This window comes from Macaca mulatta, chromosome 9 (assembly GCF_049350105.2).
Source record: "Macaca mulatta isolate MMU2019108-1 chromosome 9, T2T-MMU8v2.0, whole genome shotgun sequence".
Lineage (NCBI taxonomy): Eukaryota > Metazoa > Chordata > Mammalia > Primates > Cercopithecidae > Macaca > Macaca mulatta.
Window position 1 is genome coordinate 63,114,784 of NC_133414.1, and position 19,360 is coordinate 63,134,143.

The window sequence follows — 19,360 nt, forward strand, 5'->3', positions numbered from 1 at the left end:
ATATGGCAACTTTTCTAGAAATGAAGCCATTTAGAGTAGAATAGAAATAAATTAATTGGAAATATTTGACCACCAAGTAGCTAAGCAAACAAACCTTTATGAAAATATAATGTGAGACGAGGTCTTCAGTTTATTATTTGCCTGGTAATTCCCTTTGTATGCAGAACATTCATGTTATTCACATATCCTTGTCGGCTTAAACACGGTGATTACACTGCTATTGAGCATCAGGGCAAGTAAGTTGTGTTTCTTCCCACAGAATGTTTTGTTTTGTCTCCAACTTCTATTTGTGCCCATATAGAAGTAAGCTACTTCTGATGTGACGTGAAAAACTTTACACAGAAAAATCTGTATTTGCACATCCTTTGGGGGGCTTTTATTTTTGCTAAAAAGTAGAATTCACACAGGAGAAAAAAAAACATGCAAAATATTTTTGTGCACACTTTTAACAGGCTACATTCCACTTCTGAAATCTTACCCAAAACAAAACAAAAAGTCCCAAAGCCAGAATACTGAGTTAAAAAGTTAACATTATAAAAGCTAGGTTCCTAACACAAACACTGCAGATATAAGCTGCAGATATGTCACTCCATTGCAAAAAGTTGTGTTTATCTTTTTTTTTTTTTTTTTTTTTTTTTTGAGACGGAGTTTCACTCTTGTTGCCCAGGCTGGAGTGCAATGGCATGATCTCGGCTCACTGCAACCTCCACCTCCAGGATTCAGGAGATTCTCCTGCCTCAGCCTCCCAAGTAGCTGGGACTACAGGCACCCGCCACCACACCCGGCTAATTTTGTGTATCTTTAGTAGAGATAGGGTTTCACCATATTGGCCAGGCTGGTTTCAAACACCTGACCTCAGGTGATCCACCTGCCTCAGCCTCCCAAAGTGCTGGGATAACAGGCGTGAGCCACGGCACCTGGCCTATAAATGTTAAATTAATGTCAACAATGAGGAGACAAGAACTGTAGCTCCAAAGTGTGCTCCCCACCATGGATTATGAAAAATTTTGTTTGGTGTTGTAGGACATCCACAATGTAAACTTGAGCTAGACACAGCCTTATTCCTGACACTACACCAGACTCACAGACACTGAGTGAACCACACTCAAAACTACCTTCTTTTCCTGCTACATTTTAAGTGTTGGGTTTTTTTTTCTTTTTTTTTCTTTTTTTTTTAAATTTTTTGCTAGTTTTGTTTTTTTTTTTTTTTGGCAAATAAGAGTCCCTCAGAATCTATACTTGCTCTGAAATGTAGAAAAATTGATTCAATAAAGGACTGTGGTAAAACTATCCTTTAAGATATTTCACTTTTCTTCTTAATGATCATATGCTTTTTAATGATCGTATGTGTGTGTGTGCGTGTGTGTGTAAAACCTTTAAAAAGAGATTTTGGAAACTGAATTCTAGGGAACGTTTTTTTTCTTTCTTTCTTTCCTCAAGACCAGTCCCTGACAATTGAATAGATAGGTTTCGGAGAAAACGACTTAGGGCCTGTCAGTACAGTCAGCAACCTCCTTGTCCTGGCCTATTTGAACTTTCCAAAAATAACAGAATGCTCCAAGGTATTTGTCTGCAACTCCTGACAAATCTCCAGGCAGTCCCAGCAGATTTTACTCTGCCTGCTGCTGTGTATTCACCTTCTTGCAGATCCAAAGGTAGGAAGGGCCCTGTGGCAGGAGCACATCCATGTCCCTCCCTGGTGCTCCCTGGGGGAGATCGGTGGCTTCCTACTTGGAAAAAAATAGGGGCTTCCTGCAGCTAGGGACACAGCTAGCTGCTTCCTTCTCCCTAATGGAGAGGAGACACTCAGGTAAGATGGCAGTCCCCTGGAAGTCTCAGTCCTTAGAAGAAAAGAGTTCTAATACATTCCCATAAAATATTTCAAACGTGCAAAGAGAAAAATCCAAAACAGGAGTAAGAGCAGAATAGAGTGAGTTGGAAGACAGCCTAAATAGCGTGCTCAAGTGAGAAACACTCATGCAAACTGCCTGCATCAATGCCATGTTTTCAATGAGCATATTATCAGGGCTTCCTAAAGACGAAAGTGACTACACTATTTCCAACCACAGAATCTAAACTGCCTTATTTATCACCAAACAGCTTTAAGATGCTTACCTAACTCAAACTATCACTAGTATCATAAAGTAGTTTGAAGGCCCTTCTACTTCAATAAATACTTAAATAATAGCTAGATCAACTCAGCTCATACATTTTCAAAATATTGGCCAAAACAGCAAATGCATATATATCAGTGCATCTGTTCCTTCCAGCAGCTAACACAGTTGTACAAACTCAGTGTGCTGCATTTTAAGGAACATTTGAAATGGATGGTGCAGACCTGAAGGTGGGAGGTCCTGCCTCCTCGTGTGTTCTTACTGAGGGTGGCAGAAAGTAAGTTTTTTCTTCCCCACCCAGAGTTTGGGCATGTGAGCCTATTCTGCCATCCTGTTTCAGACACTGTCTCTCTGTCTCTCTTCTTTTCCACAGGCCACCAAGCCTATTTGAGATGGAGGGTACTGGGGGAGACATCGTAAGTGAGCAGTCACAGGTTGGGGTGAAATTCATGCACACGACTGGACACTCATACTAACGAGCCCTCTTAAAGCTAAACAAAGGCCAAAGACAACCCAGAGCCTTTAAAAAATCTCTCACACACCACAGAGCAAAACTGGAAAAACCCAATTCTACTTTCCCATCACAATTCAAAAAGGAGCTAAGCCTTCTGGGGACATTGGATGTTTCAGACTGCGAGAGGGTGGCTGACAGGGCCATCTTTTCTCAGCTGTCTGCAACCTGAGCCAGAGCCCTTCCTGAAGCCCTGGCAATTGCCCAGTGGCTCCCAGAAGACATCTCTTTGGACGTCCGGGCTCCCATTAGAATGTTTCAAGTTTGTTCAAGGTCTGAAGTCTGATGCGCAGAGGTAGCTCCATGACGCTAGTAATGGAATAACACTTCCTTTTTTGGTGAGGAAAGCCCAATGGGTCTTAGCTAACAAGCTCTCAGCTATGACTCTAAAAATACCCTGCAGCGAGTGCTGTTTGGCACTTCAATTTGTTTGCCAGGGGAGCGCTTAAGAACTCCACAGAATGCTTCAGATTCTCCACAGCTGCTCTGAGCTCTGTCCTCCTCTGGTGACCGCAGGAAGTGTATCGCTTTGGGAAAGCTGCTTGTTGCTTTTCACTTTTGAGTTCTTGGAATTCTGCTCTAAATGTCTGAAGCACAATTCCAGTCTTAGATTAATAACTAGCTTGGTTTTGAGTCTTCATTTGGCTCCTAGTCTGAACTATGCAAATACACGATTTGTGTACAGAAGAAAAAACCTAAAATTATACTTCCAAAGGGCTCAGTTGCTTCCTCTCTCTCCCTGTTCCCCTCAGAAGAAACATCAGCCTCCCGAATCCTTTGTTGCCAGCAGCAGGAGCAGCTCTGGGCCTCATCAGCACAGGCGGCCTCAGCCGCCTACAAGTTGATGGTGTGTGCGTGCTTCTTGCACAGGGGTCTGTCCTTCTTGGAGTAGAATGGCTGCCCCTCCAGATTCACATGGCAGACCTGGAACAGAGAACAGACCTGTGTGAGACCCATGTGGCGGGGGACATGAGCAGATTTCAATCGCTCTTTTAAGAAAAAGCCCTGGCCAGGTGCGGTGGCTCAGTCCTGTAATCCCAGCACTTTGGGAGGCCAAGGCGGGCAGATCACTTGAGGTCAGGAGTCCAAGACCAGCCTGGCCAACATGGCGAAACTCCATCTCTACTAAATACAAAATATAAAAATTAGCCAGGGGCACGTTGGCATGTGCCTGTAATCCCAGCTACTCGAGAAGGTTGAGCAGAAGAATCTCTTGAACCTGGGAGAGAGAGGTTGCAGTGAGCTGTGATTGTGCCACTGCACTCCAGCCTGGGCAACAGAGTAAGACTCTGTCTAAAACAAAGAAAGAAAGAAAGAAAAAGCCTTGCCCCATGCATTGCAGAGAAAAGGCAACAGCCTATTTCTCCCATTATGAATTCTTAACGACAGAAGCAGAGTACATGGGTTGGACTATGTAAAAACTAAGATTCCTGAAGAACACAGCATAAAATCAAATGAAATTAATTAAATTTAATGGAATAGAGAAAATACACACTATGAAGCTGACCAGTTCATGCTATCCAAAATGTATAGAGTCAATGCAAGTTCACAAGTCAATATACCACAGAGAGGATTCACATCTAAAGAAAATAGTAAACTAACAAACACATCAGAGAAGATTGTACTCACTAATAATTAGAGAAAAAGCAAATTAAAACTGCCCTGATGCCAGGCGCAGTAGCTCATGCCTATAATCCCTATGTTTTGGGAGGCTGAGGCAGGAGGATTTTTTGAGGCCAGGTGTTTGAGACCAGCCTGGGCAACATAGTGAGCCTCTGTCTCTACCAAAAAAAAAAAAAAAGATTAGTTAAAAAAAAAATTATAAGAAAAACTGCCCTGAGATAGCACTAGACACCTATTAATCTAGCAAGACAAATAAAACAAGAAAACCTCAATGGCTTGTCACCTTTAACCTAACATGCCTCTAGCCAAAAAGCTTAAAAAAAAACCCACAAAGTATTCAATCAAAAATCAGCAATGCCAAAAAGGAACAAGGCCTACTGGTGGACTGCTGGCGACACACGAGTGAGCTCAGTGTTCCATAGGGAATCTGGCCATGTTGAACAAGAACCACTGAGATGTGCCTACCCTATAACCCAGTAATGCCATGCTAGAGAATTTATCCTGCAGAACCAACTCTGCAGAACAAGAAAGCAACCTGTGCTCAACTAGAAACTGAAAACTACTAAAATTTCTCTCAATAGGGAGATGATTCAGTAAATTTTCAAGGTATATTTTTCCAATGGAATGCCACCATTTAAAAAGATAGATATGGGCCAGGCACGGTGGCTCATGCCTGTAATCCCAGCACTTTGGGAGGCCAAGGCAGGAGGACCACAAGATCAGGAGTTTGAGATCAGCATGACCAACATGGTGAAACCTCATCTCTACTAAAAATACAAAATTAGCCGGGTGTGGTGGTGTGCGCCGGTAATCCCAGCTACTCAGGAGGCTGAGGCAGGAGAATCGCTTGAACCTGGGAGTCCGAGGTTGCAGTGAGCCAAGATTGTACCACTGTACCCCAGTCTGGATGACAGAGTGAGACGCTGTCTCAAAAAAAAAAAAAAAAAAAAAAGATATGGAAAAGTATGCAGAGAAATATACAAAAAACAAAAGAGATGAAATTCTTTTTGTTTTTTTGTTTTTTTTTTTTTTGAGATGGAGTCTTACTCTGTCACCCAGGCTGGAGTGCAATGGTGTGATCTCGGCTCACTGCAACCTCCACCTCCCAGGTTCAAGCAATTCTCCTGCCTCAGCCTCCCTAGTAGCTGGGATTGCAGGCACCCACCACCACATCCAGCTATTTTTTTTTTTTTTTGGTAATTTAGTAGAGACAGGGTTTCACCATGTTGGCCAGGCTGGTCTCGAGCTCCTGACCTCAAGCAATCCACCTGCCTCGGCCTCCCGAAGTGCTGGGATTACAGGCGTAAGCCACCGTGCCCAGCCCAAGAGAAGAAATTCTATATCCCCATGATGACAACATAGAGTATAGTCTGAGGAAGAGAACTAATATTTGTGGGGGCTACCATGGATCAAGAAGGATGCCAAACACTATATACAGCAGCTCATTTAATTCTCATGAAAACCTTACAAGGTAGGTATGCCTTTCTCCCACTTCACAAATGAAAAAACTGGAGCTCAGAGGGCGCCTATGTCTTGCTTAAGTCGCAGACCTAGTAAGTTGTAGGGCTGGGAATCTCTATCCAGGTCTATAAGACTCCAGTTCTATGCTAAGTTTTCCCCTACCCCATAACAGAAAGGGGCTGTGTTTACTTGAAATTGTTCTGGGTTCATGGGTTTGTATGGAGGTAGCCCTCTGAGTTTGTCAGACTACTAGTATGTAAGCTAGGCCCTGGGTTGGCAATATGCCAGTATGTCAGAGTCTGCCAGGAAGTCACATTGGCTGGCATGGGTCCCAGCCTAGGAGAGGGCAGTGAAGATCCCTGCTGGGGGGCAGAATTGGGAGCCATCTCCAGGACACTGACATCAGGAGGAGTGCAGGTGGAGTCCACACATACAGGTATCCCCCCAGGAAACAGAAATCACCCTCCAGAGTTGAGCTTGGGGCAATGTGCATGTATCCAGTCCAAGAGAGTTGGAAAGGAAAAGGGCACCACGCTGGCCCCATGTGCAAGGCTCTGATGGTCCAGTTGGGGACATTATACCTAGGATCACACAGGGCTTCCAGTGGGTCCTGGGAGCTAATGAGCTGCAAAAGTGTTTGAAAACATCCCAGGTGGATGCAGTGATGCTGAGTATAACCAGGCTCGTGTGGAGGCCTCAAGCTGCTGGTGACAATTTAAAGACTAATGCAAAAAGATGGACACCCAAGATCTAACTGGTGAGAATGGGCTTTAAGGAAGACAGAAAGGCAGCTCTGGAGTGAGTCAGCCTGTCAATGACTACAGCTGTGGCTGGGAGACCCTACCTGGTCTGGGACAATGCTGGTTGCTTGTGAGAACTTCGGGATGAGTCAGGCTGGAGAGAAGGTGTCCAGGGACTGAAGACCAATAAATGAGAAAGGGACAGAACCTCAAATATGGCTCATAGGTGAGATGGGGCTGAGGGTGGGAACCCTCATAGGGAGTTGTGCCCAGTGTCTTCTTGATGCAAGGTGCTTCATGGTGGAGGAGGCCTTCTGCCCACCCAGCATAGGGGACAACAGGGATGGTCTAACCCCCAGGCTCTGTGGCTGGGTGACATCAGGGCCTAGCTATAAAGGGGTGGTGACCATGAACAGTGCTGACCGCAGGTCCCAGCAGAGTTAGGGTAATAAACTAGGCCAGCTGCAGCAGCCCCTAGGACTGCCTACAAAAGTTATACCACTGCCCATCCGCTCCTGATACCCACACCAGTAGGGAAGGGCAAGACTTAGAGCAAAAGAGGGATTGGTAAGACATTTTTCCTCCACTAAGGTCAGACCCGGCCGGGCGCAGTGGCTCAAGCCTGTAATCCCAGCACTTTGGGAGGCCGAGACGGGTGGATCACGAGGTCAGGAGATCAAGACCATCCTGGCTAACACGGTGAAACCCTGCCTCTACTAAAAAAAAATACAAAAAACTAGCCGGGCGTGGTGGCGGGCACCTGTAGTCCCAGCTACTCGGGAGGCTGAGGCAGGAGAATGGCGTGAACCTGGGAGGCGGAGCTTGCAGTGAGCTGAGATCGCGCCACTGCACTCCAGCCTGGGCAACAGAGCGAGACTCCGTCTCAAAAAAAAAAAAAAAAGTCAGACCCTTTCCATTGGTACTCAAGTGTCAGTGCCAGACAGAAGCTTAACTTTCACCCTGACTCACACTGCACTTCTCAGGCTCCCAGCCTTCACTTTATATGCTTTGGACTTGAGGGGTACTGTCCTGTTCTACTTTTGAATTGCTCACATCTGTTGCTTTGTTCGCCTTTCAAGATTCTAGATTCCGTCAAGGTAGAGACTTGTTCTGGGACACTCTTGTATTCCCCAAATGCCAGGAATATTTGGTAAACTGAGTTAGTCTAAAAATGTGCTATCTGAGATCTCACTGGTGAGAAAACAGCACATCAGCTGGGAGAGCTACTCCAGATCTTTCTCTTACTAAGTTTTTGGAAGTTACAGGAAAATACATGCTCATCAAAAGTGATTTGGAAATATGAAGTGACAGAAAGAGGACCAAAAAAAAAAAAAAAAAAATCCCTCATGTCCCTCAAAGTTTTCCAATCAAAAGATTTCTTCCCAATGTTAAAACTACGTTCCAGCTGGGTGCAGTGGCTCACGCCTGTAATCCCAGCACTTTGGGAGGCTGAGATGGGTGGCTCATAAGACCAGCCTGGCCAAGATGGTGAAACCCCATCTCTACTAAAAATACAAAAATTAGTCAGGCCTGGTGGCGGGCGCCTGTAATCCCAGCTACTCAGGAGGCTGAGGCAGAGAATTGCTTGAACCTGGGAGGTGGAGGTAGCAGTGAGCTGAGATCGTGCCACTGCACTCCAGCCTGAGCGACAGAGCAAGACTCTGTCTCACAAAAAAAAAAAAAAAAAAAAACAAAAAAAACAACCATGTTCCACTTCACTATATGTTGACAGGGCAGTGAGTACCATGCAGGCTGGTTTGGAGGGAGACCTAACGATCTCCATGCTGATCCTCCAAAGGGCAGTGCTATGGGCCTCTCACAGGCTGGACTTCACTCTCTGGAACTTATTTGTAATATCAGCCTGAGCCACCCCAAGCTTTACGGCTTCTTCTGGTCTCTCTCTTGGACTTTTGCTGTCGTGACTCAGCTGAAATTGCGAGGCTTGCAGGAGCAGACCCACACTCACCTTTGCCACAATTCCCTCTGCATGTGACACAGACCTCTCATCAGCCCGCCCGTGGAAAACAGGCCTTCTGTGCCACTGTCTTCCTGGACCTTCCCCAGGTCTCTTGGATCCTTCCAGAAGTTGGGTAACCAGATGTGCAGGCAGTGCCTCAGGACTAGACAAGTCATGGCTTGAATGTAAGGTTCAGAGAGCCCTGTGCTGTGCCTGACACAGGGGAGCTATAACTCTGCAGGGGACAACCCCAAAGCCAGTATATTTACACCATTGTCTCTTTTTGGAGGGGATGTATTTAAAACACCCTAAAAGATAACTAGAGAATCTGTTCAAAGAGCTGGAAAATCAGAGTGTTAAGGGGTTGAACTGTATTCCACAAAATTCACATGCCAGAAGGCAGAGTTAGGAGTGAGCCAAGATAGTGCTATTGTACCCCAGTCTGGGCAACAACAGTGAAACTCCGTCTCAAAAAAAAAAAAGCAGAGCTTGCAGTGAGTGGAGATCACGCCACTGCACTCCAGCCTGGGCGACAGAGCAAGACTCCGTCTCAAAAAAAAAAAAAAAAAAAAAAAAAGAGCAGAACCACACAGAGACAGACACACTCAGAGGAGAATGTCATGTCATGTGAAGACACACACACAGAGGGGAGACAGCCTTGTGATAATGGAGGCAGGGATTGGAGTTACACAGCTGCAAGCCAAGAAATGCCAAGGATTGCTGGCAACCACTAGAAGCTCGGAGAGAGAGTATGGCCTCCTGTCAGCACCTTGATTTAGGACTTCTGGCCTCCTGAACTGTGAAAGTGTTCATTTCTGTTGTTTGAGCCATCAGTTTGCAGTAATTTGTCAAGGCAGCCCTAGCAAACCAACACACAGAGTGAATACAGTACATCCCACAGATGGCAGGGTATGGAAGCAAAGTGTAGAACTGAAAGCATATGTCCGTAAACTTGATGACTAGGGTCATCCTATGTCATAAGTCTATAAAAATTATTCAAGTAAAAACTGTACAGGTATTTCATACATTTCCAAAATTTACCTTGAGAAACTCTGGTTAAAAAAAATAGTAGGGGTGTCTTAATTTTCCCAAATCAGCCAGGCGTGGTGGCTCACACCTGTATTCCCACAACTTTGGGAGGCTGAGGCGGGTGGATCACCTGAGGTCAGGAGTTTGAGACCAGCCTGGCCAACATGGTGAAATCCCCTCTCTACTAAAAATACACAAAATTAGCCAGGCATGGTGGTGTGTGCCTGTAGTCCCAGCTACTCGGGAGGCTGAGGCAGAAGAATTGCTTGAACCCGGAGGCAGAGGTTGCAGTGAACCGAGATCGCTCTACTGCACTCCAGCCTGGGCAACAGGAGCAGAAACTCCATTGCAAAAAAATATATATATATCAAATCAAGATTAGTCAATGACAGATTGACATTAGGGGGCTTTCTCAGGGATGACTGTTTCCTACCTCTCCCTCAGAGTCTAAATGCCTGTAGGCACACCATCACGTGCCCACCCCAACCCAAAACCTTCAGAAGGAAAATGCCAGTCTCATACTAAAAGTGACGCAGCTGTTCAGCAGAAATAAGTAGCACACAATTAATAGTTAATCCAGGGCTTATCTCCTGGCAGCTATATATCAAGAAAGGACCACTTAGGAAAATAAAATGATACTCAGTCTTGCTTTCCAAAGGTTCTACCAAGAGAAACCCTGTCTCAGCTTTTCATAGGATTAGTCAGCTCCAATCTAGTGTTTGGGGTAACAATTTGGAGGGGAAAACCCTCAAGTCACTCCATCATATCTGAAGTGACATATAACCATGGGAAGTCAACTGCCCCTCTCAAAGCCAAGCATCATCTGCTGCTCTTGCCCACTGACAACACTGCTGGTGAGACAAGCCGCTGGTTTGCCAAACCCTGGGACACTCTGTTGTCTTTAATGAAATGGAAAGTAACAAAGCCACACTGGCTTATAAATAATTATTAGGAATGAAACTTTGTTCGACTGTGATGTATCGAGGCATCATGGTGTTTGCCAGCTTTTAAAAATGATCAGGATGTCAGAAAGCTAGCATGACAAGGGATGTAGAGGGTGGTCATCTGGTTCCCACTTCCTCCCTCCTGCCTCTTCTCAGAAAGCCAGAGCCCCAAGCTAGAGACATACCGCGCAAATGAAGCAGGTGTCATGCCAGGTGTGGCCCAGGGCTTCAATGAACTTGTCGCCGGCCTCCACGGGGAAATCGCAGCCGTGACACTTGGTGCTGAACAGATTGATGTAGTCTGAAATGAAAAGCAGAGTGAAGACTACGCACCCAGTAGGGCAGTGGGGACCCAAAGCCAAGACAACCCCCAAATCAGTGGGCAGGGGCAGGGGGTGAAATCTAATTGGTTGGTTGTAATCTCACAGATGAAATACTCAGTTACATGACTGATAGTTTTCCATTTTCCAATCATTGCACTGATGTTCAGACCCAGGCTTAGACACCATCTCATGCTAGTTTGATTTGCAAACACTTTCTGGAACTGTCATTAACATTCTGTAGGGAGATTGTCTCCTCTGCTTCTGTCACCTCTAATAGACCAAACAGATCAAGCCCCAAAGAGAAAACAATCCACGTTTCCAAACGGCTATGCTTACTTTGGAGGAATGAGGGTCCAACGTATTTAAGAGTTATGGAATGTTCTTTGCTTGGCCATTCTTCTGTCATGGGGCATTTGTGTTGACAACAAGTTTTTACTACTATAAAGAATATTTTAACTATTTTATTGGGGCATGTCCTCCTCCTCCTTTCCTACCCCCAACCAAGGAGATAATGCTATTAAGTATTATTTATATGATGCTTTGCAATTTACCAAGCATTTTCACATGGATGATGTTATTTACAAGTATCTCAATGTCAGGGACTACATCTTAGCTTTCTTTGCACTCCCAGCACAATGACTGACACACAGTCAATATCCAAAACATACATAGGGAATGAACGCATTAACCAATTAATCAGTTAATCAGTGAATGAGTCTGATCACAAAATCCCTCAGAGATTGAACTATTATTATCTTTTTGTTTTGTTTTGTGTATGAGAAAATTGAGACTCAAAGAGGTGAAGGGCCCAGCCAGCATCCCACAGCTGAGGCACAGTGGGTCAGGTTCTGTGCTCCTTCACCAGGGCAGCTGTCCTCTCTGGCCCAAAGGGGCTACAGTTCTACCACACTGGCTGTAGAACATCTCTAGATTATTCTAGAAAAGCTCCATCCCATTTATAAAGCCTTCATCCCTCCTGAGAGGTGTACGCATTCCTCCACAACTCTTCTACAGTTGGCTTCTTCTTAAATGATTTCCTGTTCTTCTTGTGGACAGTATGTCCATTCATTGTCTTAGACCACGTCTTACTGAGTGCCAGTGTGCCATGGGGGTTACAAAATTGGACTCTGAATAAAGGAAGAGCTAAGTTCAAATCCCAACTCTACTAAGAAACATTCAAACCTGGGGTAAGTCACCTAACTTCTCAAGGTCTCAACTTACTTATCTATATAATGGGAATAATTATTGTACTGAACTCTTGGGGTTTTGAGTGGATTAAATAAGATAATGTAAGTGAAGTATTTGGCACAAGCACTCAAAAATGTTGGCTCTTATTTTGAAAGTCTTCGTAACTGAAGCAAGGAGGGAAGGGAACCATGATTTGAGTGCCATTGTGCCTCTTGTTTAATCCTCATGACATCTCTGTGAAGAGATAATATTCTCTATTTATTTATTTATTTATTTTTGTGATGGAGTCTTGCTCTGTCACCAGGTTGGGGTGCAGTGGCATGATCTTGGCTCATTGCAACCTCCACCACCCGGGTTCAAGCAATTCTCCTGCCTCAGCCTCCTGAGTAGCTGGGAGGACAGGCATGTGCCACCACACCCAGCTAATTTTTTTCTGTATTTTTAGTAGAAACGGGGCTTCACCATTATGGCCAGGATGGTCTCGATCTCTTGACCTTGTGATCTGCCCGCCTTGGCCTACCAAAGTGCTGGGATTACAGGTGTGAGCCACCGTGCCCAGCCTATTTCTTTATTTTTTGAAAGCAGACTCTCACTCTGTCACCTAGGCTGGAGTACAGTGGCACAATCTCAGCTCGCTGCAACCTCTGCCTCCCAGGTTCAAGCAATTCTCCTGCCTCAGCCTCCCAAGTAGCTGGGATTACAGGCAGGTGCTACCACACCTAGCTAATTTTTGTATTTTCAATAGAGACGGGGTTTTACCATATTGGCCAGGCTGGTCTTGAACTCCTGACCTCAAGTGATCCACCCACCTTGGCCTCCCAAAGTGCTGGGATTACAGGCATGAGCCACTGCGCCTGGCCTAGTATTCCCATTTTAAAGGGGAGGAAACTGACTGAAGAGGTTCCATCACATAAGTCATAAGGAGCAGCCCCAGTCCTGATGGACTCCAATGTTCATCCTACTTCCATGGTTTTACGCTGCCTCCAGCTACTTATCGGCCTGCCATTGAGCTTTGATCAGTTACACTTATCTCCTGCATATGTTTTCCAATATACAGCTTCCCCTTTTGTGCCTAATTGTAGCTTGTCATGCAAATGCTCTTATGTATCCCAGTCCATCAATCCTCTCTGATGGAACACTTAATTTCTTTAGTAGGCAGAAATGCATTGCCTTGCCAGAGCTAAGAAAACATCATACGGCCGGGCACGGTGGCTCACGCCTGTAATCCCAGCACTTTGGGAGGCTGAGGCGGGCGGATCACGAGGTCAGGAGATCGAGACCATCCTGGCTAACATGGTGAAACCCCGTCTCTACTAAAAATACAAAAAATTAGCCGGGCGTGGTGGTGGGCGCCTGTAGTCCCAGCTACTCGGGAGGCTGAGGCAGGAGAATGGCGTGAACCCAGGAGGCAGAGCTTGCAGTGAGCCGAGATCCAGCCACTGCACTCCAGTCTGGGCGACAAAGCAAGACTCCGTCTCAAAAAAAAAAAAAAGAAAACATCGTTCTGCTTCCTTTAGAAAGTTAACAGCACAGGTTGCAGTTCACTCTGTGCTCTGCAGGAACTTACTACTATGTGGTATGGGCTGACTCGTCTCCACCTGAGAACTAGTCCTTCACCCCACTTACGACTTCTTTCTTATCACTCCCAGGTGGTCTCATGGTGCCCTGGACTTTCTCTTACACCTCCATGTCTCTGTGTAAACCAGGCCCTGGGCTTAGAAAACCATCCCCACTTTCTGTACCTGAGAGAATCTCTGCAATCTTTTGTGCTAGACTGTACTTCAGGGAAGTCTTCATCCCCTGCCTACCCCAACCAAGAGTGATGAGATGGCCTTGCTGAAGGCTTTCTCTGGGCTTCCCTCCTCCATTTATCCATGTATCCTATCCATTCATTCATCATCTCCTTTTTTTTTTTTTTTTTTTTTTTTTTTTTTTAGATAAAGTCTTGCTCCGTCACCCAGGATGGAATGCAATGATGTGGTCACAGTTCACTGCAACCTCAACTTCCTGGGCTCAAACTATGCTCCCACCTCAGGTTCCTGAGCAGCTGGGACCACAGGTGTGCACCACCACGGTCAGCTACTTTAATTTTTTTTTCTTCCAGAAACGGGGTTTCCCTATATTGTCCAAGCTGGTCTTAAACCCCTGGGCTCAAGGGGTCCTCCTGCCTTGGCCTCCTAAAGTACTATGATTACAGGCGTGAGCCACCAAGCCGGGCTGTGTTCCATATTTAAATAAATATAAAAATTAAATTAAATGGTTCAAACAACAAGGAATAGTGATTCCTTCTCTTACTGGCTTTTCACAGATTAAGCTATTAAAGTGACTTGAATTGGCCAGGTGCGGTGGCTCATGCCTGTAATCCCAGCACTATGGGAGGCCGAGGTGGGTAGATCACGATCAAGACCAGCCTGGCCAAGATGGTGAAACCCTGTCTCTACTAATAATACAAAAATTGGCCAGGCTTGGTGGCAGGAACCTCTAATGCCAGCTATTTGGGAGGCTGAGGCAGAGAACTGCTTGAACCCGGAAGGCGGAGGTGGCAGTGAGTCAAGATCGCGCCACTATACTCCAACCTGAGCAACACAGCGAGACTCTGTCTCCAAAAAAAAAAAAAAAAAAAAAAAAAGGCTCGAATTTACTTCTGGAATGCCTTGTCTTGCCCACTGATTAATTTTTCTGTTTTAAATTCGATTCCATATTATTTGGAGAATTGTCACTTTGTTTTAAAATTTGGTAGCACGGGTCTGATCCTAATATATATATATTTTTAAGTTGGCATTTTTCTTCACTTGTTTCTACAAAAGGAGAACGTTGCTGGTACCGAACAAAGTCTGTGCATGGGCATTTTCCACAAGGAGCATAATCTAGCTCCTCATTTATTTATTCCTTCCTTTATTTCTCTCTTTAAGTCTTTCTAATTTTCTTTGACTCTCTCTTGTCCCAAGCTGAATTACTACCCTCGCATTTAATGGATTTTATTGCTATTGTAAAAGGATTTGCATCCATCAAATTGCGGGTGCTCTGTGTTGAAAAGGGGCTTAGTACTCTTCTAGAGCAATGATTCCCAAACGTCAGAAGCACATGGAGGGTTTGTTGAAACACAGGGTGCCAGGCTCCCCTCTAGAGTTTCTAATTCACCAGATCTGGGGTGGGGCCTGAAGATCTGCATTTCTTTTTTTTTTTTTTTTTTTTTTTTTTTGAGACAGAGTCTCGCTTTGTCGCCCAGGCTGGAGTGCAGTGGCCGGATCTCAGCTCACTGCAAGCTCCGCCTCCCGGGTTTACGCCATTCTCCTGCCTCAGCCTCCCGAGTAGCTGGGACTACAGGCGCCCACCACCTCGCCCGGCTAGTTTTTTTTTTGTATTTTTAGTAGAGACGGGGTTTCACCATATTAGCCAGGATGGTCTCGATCTCCTGACCTGGTGATCCGCCCGTCTCGGCCTCCCAAAGTGCTGGGATTACAGGCTTGAGCCACCGCGCCCGGCCGAAGATCTGCATTTCTAACAAGTTCTCAGGTGATGTTGCTGCTGGTGCTGGGACCACACTTCGAGAAACACTTCTGATTCCCACACCTAACTGAAACACCTGGGTAGGGTGGGGCACCCTATGAAATGCTGCTTCTGTGGGTCTGAGGTAGGTCTGAAAAATCTATTTTCTCTCTAGTTTGTTAAGTTCCCTAGGTGACTGTGATGCCAGGTTTGGGAACTGCTCAGGTGCAGGTTCATCTGTGAAGGGCTGACCCTCCTACCTCTCTTCCTTATATGCAGTTGTCAGCTTATCTTTGCAGCCAGCTGAAGCATTTTTCAGCCTAGACCCTATCATTCTGGCTCAATATGCAGATTTGACAGGACTCCCTTCTGTGTCTTCTTCCAAATTGTTGATTAAAATGACGAGACATAAAAATGAAGTTTCACTTCATACCCATTAGGATAACTACTATTTTTTAAAAAACAGAAAATAACAAGTGTTTGCAAGGCTACCAGAGAAATTGGAACCTTTGTACTCTGTTAATGAGTTTGTAACACAGTGCAGCCGTTATGGAAAACAGTAAGAGGTTCCTTACAAAATCAAAAATAGAACAAAATCAAAAATAGGCACGGTGGCTCATGCCTGTAATCCCAGCACTTTGGGAGGCCAAGGCAGGAGGATTGCTTGAGCCCTGGATTTCAAGACCAGCCTGGGCAACATAACAAGACCTCATCTCTACAAAAAATTATGAAAATTGGCTAGGCATGGTGGCGGATGTCTGAAGTCCCAGCTACAGGATTAGGTGGGAGGATCAACTGAGCCCAGGAGGACAAGGTTGCAGTAAGCCATGATTGTGCCACTGCACTCCAGCCTGGACAACGAGGAGGAAATGGAGACTCAGAAGGGGTAAATAATTTGCCCATCGCCATTCAGCCTGGAAGTGGCCCATGCGGGATTCGAGTCTGGGTCTCTCCAGGTACCTAGGTCTGAAGGTAAATCTACTTCCTCACTGTCTTCTCTTAACACTAGACCATCTTCTTCCTGGATCTTCTTACTCAAAACATCATTTTTGAGAATCTTTTTGGGGGAGTTGCTATGACAAGGGGCAGCAGTGATAATGGAAATCTATCATTCTTTCAAAAGCCTCAGACACAAATTGAGGCTTATCTCAAATAATAGAAGTTATAATGCTTTTTTTTTTTTTTTTTTTTTTTTGAGACAGAGTCTCGCTCTGTCGCCCAGGCTGGAGTGCAGTGCCCGGATCTCAGCTCACTGCAAGCTCCCCCTCCCGGGTTTACACCATTCTCCTGCCTCAGCCTCCCGAGTAGCTGGGACTACAGGTGCCCGCCACCTCGCCCGGCTAGTTTTTTGTATTTTTTTTAGTAGAGATGGGGTTTCACCGTGTTAGCCAGGATGGTCTCAATCTCCTGACCTCGTGATCCAACCGTCTCGGCCTCCCAAAGTGCTGGGATTACAGGCTTGAGCCACCGCGCCCGGCTGTTATAATGCTTTTAGTAGAAGAATACCAGCAATCTGTATAAGCATAACAGCACTTTCTTTAACTACCAATCAATATCATATGCTCATAAGAAACGAAAGGACTGGTGTTATCTTCTCCCTTTTACAGATATAGAAACTGAGGCACCGAGTAACTAAGTGACATGTTTCAGGTCATTCAGTTAACTTCAGAGCTGGGAAGGGCATTCACTAGTACAAGAACCCAAGACGTTTCTTTTCTTTCTTTCTTTCTTTTTTTTTTTTTTTTTCAGATGGAGTCTCACTGTGTCGCCCAGGCTGGAGTGAAATGGCAGTATCTCAGCTCATTGCAACCTCTGCCTCCCGGGTTCAAACGATTCTCCCATCTCGGCCTCCCAGGTAGCTGGGATTACAGACACCCGCCATCATGCCCGGCTATTTTTGTAGAGATGGGGTTTCACCGTGTTGGTCAGGCTGGTCTTGAACTCCTGACCTCAGGTGATTTGCCCGCCTTGGCCTCTCAAAGTGCTGGGATTACAGGCGTGAGCCACCGCGCCAGGCCAAGACTTTTATTTTCTAATTCACAGTCGGGGAAAGAAGTTTTCATTTTGTTTTGCTTTTTCCCTTGAGGAACTGAATGTTTTCTCTTTTCTGGTTTTAAAGTAAACTAACTTACTGTGTTTCTCTTTTTGCCCTCAAATTTGTTACCTGGTTAGTCCCTGCAGCTCTGTTATTCTTCATAATCGGCATGCCTGCTTTTACCACCTCTGATTTTCTGGTTCTACTGTCTTAGCCTTCATGTCTGTGTTACCTTTTCTGGAATCTGCTTCAGAAAGGTCTGAAGGGGAAAGTCTCTGAATAAATGAGTGACTGACTCCCACCTATCTAATGACGTGCTTTGTCTCCTGAATTTACAATAATTTACTCGGCATTTTAACATAACATATAGCATTTTGGGGGTACAGAGAAACTCTGAATTCACTCAGTGAGATTACAGGAATCTGAAGGAACATCAAAGTCTGATAAATATCATAGGGGCAGAAGAAGGGGTCTCGCATATTTGATGCTCTACATGCCTTCTCTGGTGTAATCCTCACCGCGGTTCTCTAAGGCGGGTGTTTACAGATTAGGAAAGTAAGGCTCAGAGAAGGTTACTAACTTGCTCAGGATTACAAAGCAGCCCGAAGTGGAACCAGGAATAGAATGAAGGACAAAGTCCATAGCCAAGGCCTTTTCAGAATAGACCTTGTGGTCTCCAAATCAAAATAACCTGAAAGGTTTCCCAAGTGGTCATAAGATGGCAACTTGTGAGCTACATTTTTTTTTTTTTTTTTTTTTTTTTTTTTTTTTTGAGATACAGGATCCTACTCTGTTGCCTAGGCTGAATACAATGGTGCTATCACAGGTTACTGCAGACTTGAACTCCTGGACTCAAATGATCCTCCCACTTCAGCCTCCTGAGTAGCTGGGACTACAAGCACGCACCACTACACCTGGCTAATGTTTATATTTTTTGCAGAGACTGGGTCTTGCTATGTTGCTGGTTTCAAACTCCTGGGCTCAAGCAATTCTTCTGCCTCGGCCTCCCAAAGTGCTGGGATTAAGGTGTGAGCCACCTACCCAACCAGATCCACATATTTGATGCATAAAATAAGCTATAGACTCTGCACCTCACTCTCCCCAAAGCTACAACCATATGGGCAGGGGAGATAGTTAACTTCCTTTGTGTGATATTAGCATGATTCTGCCATTAAAAACAAAAACAAAGGTTTCTTCCAGAAATAAAGGCCTCTGGGTGGCTGGATGTGAATGGATTAGGCAGGAGTTAGTTCCCTGTGCCTGCCCCTTTCTCCCAGTCTGCAGGGCCTCCCCGCATGCCATCAAAGTGTTCCTACCTTTCTCGCAGTAGGGCTCCCCATCTTCCATGTGGAAGAGGCTGTTTCCGAAAGGCTTCTTGCAGGCCGCACAGACGAAGCAGGTGGTGTGCCATGTCTGTCTCAAGGCATGCATCACTTCCTGGGGGAAAGAGCCTGAGCTCAGGACAGAAAGCAGAAAGGGAGCGGGCTTGACTACCCCAACAGGCTCCTGCCACTGCCCGAGCATCCTACTGGGGAATAGGGCAGGAGAGCTCAGGATGCAGGCCTTGGTCACTCTGAAGAAAGACCCAGGGGCGGCAGAGAAGGGGTTGTCACTCTCCAGCTGGGTGCCAGGTCTTGTGCATTCTTACATAAACTGTGATGCTTAATCCTCCCATTAAACCTGGGAGGAGGTACTGCTTATTACTGTCATTTACCAAAGGGGCATTGAGGGTCAAGGCCACATTCTGGTGAATGGTAAAGTCAGGTTATGAAGCAACCACTTGCTTTGCAGAAGTTCCACCACCACTTCAAGCTGTGTGGTACAGGCGCACAATCATCTCTTGCATCAAGTTCATTTATCCCCAAGTTTATTGGTGGCAAACCAATTCCCTTTCAGGATAAAAATGGAGTTGCTTTCTCTCTGTTACCAGCAACTTCTTGGCTTCC

At 45.4% G+C, this 19,360-nt stretch overlaps 1 protein-coding gene across 7 annotated transcripts in view; it reads right to left on the reverse strand.

Moving 5' to 3' along the window:
- Positions 1-353: 353 nt before the first annotated feature.
- The window catches only part of LDB3 (LIM domain binding 3), a 70,005-nt gene continuing 50,998 nt past the window's right edge, over positions 354-19,360 (reverse strand). For 6 of the 7 annotated variants that reach the window (XM_015147086.3, XM_077946413.1, XM_015147085.3 and 3 more), the window contains 3 exons: positions 18,731-18,851; positions 10,565-10,680; positions 354-3,549 (listed from right to left, as the gene is read on the reverse strand). In XM_015147086.3, the coding sequence (XP_015002572.1) occupies positions 3,460-3,549; positions 10,565-10,680; positions 18,731-18,851 (327 nt within the window). In that variant the 3' untranslated portion in view covers positions 354-3,459. The remainder of the gene's footprint in view (positions 3,550-10,564; positions 10,681-18,730; positions 18,852-19,360) is intronic. The other variant, XM_015147084.3, reaches the window with a different exon arrangement.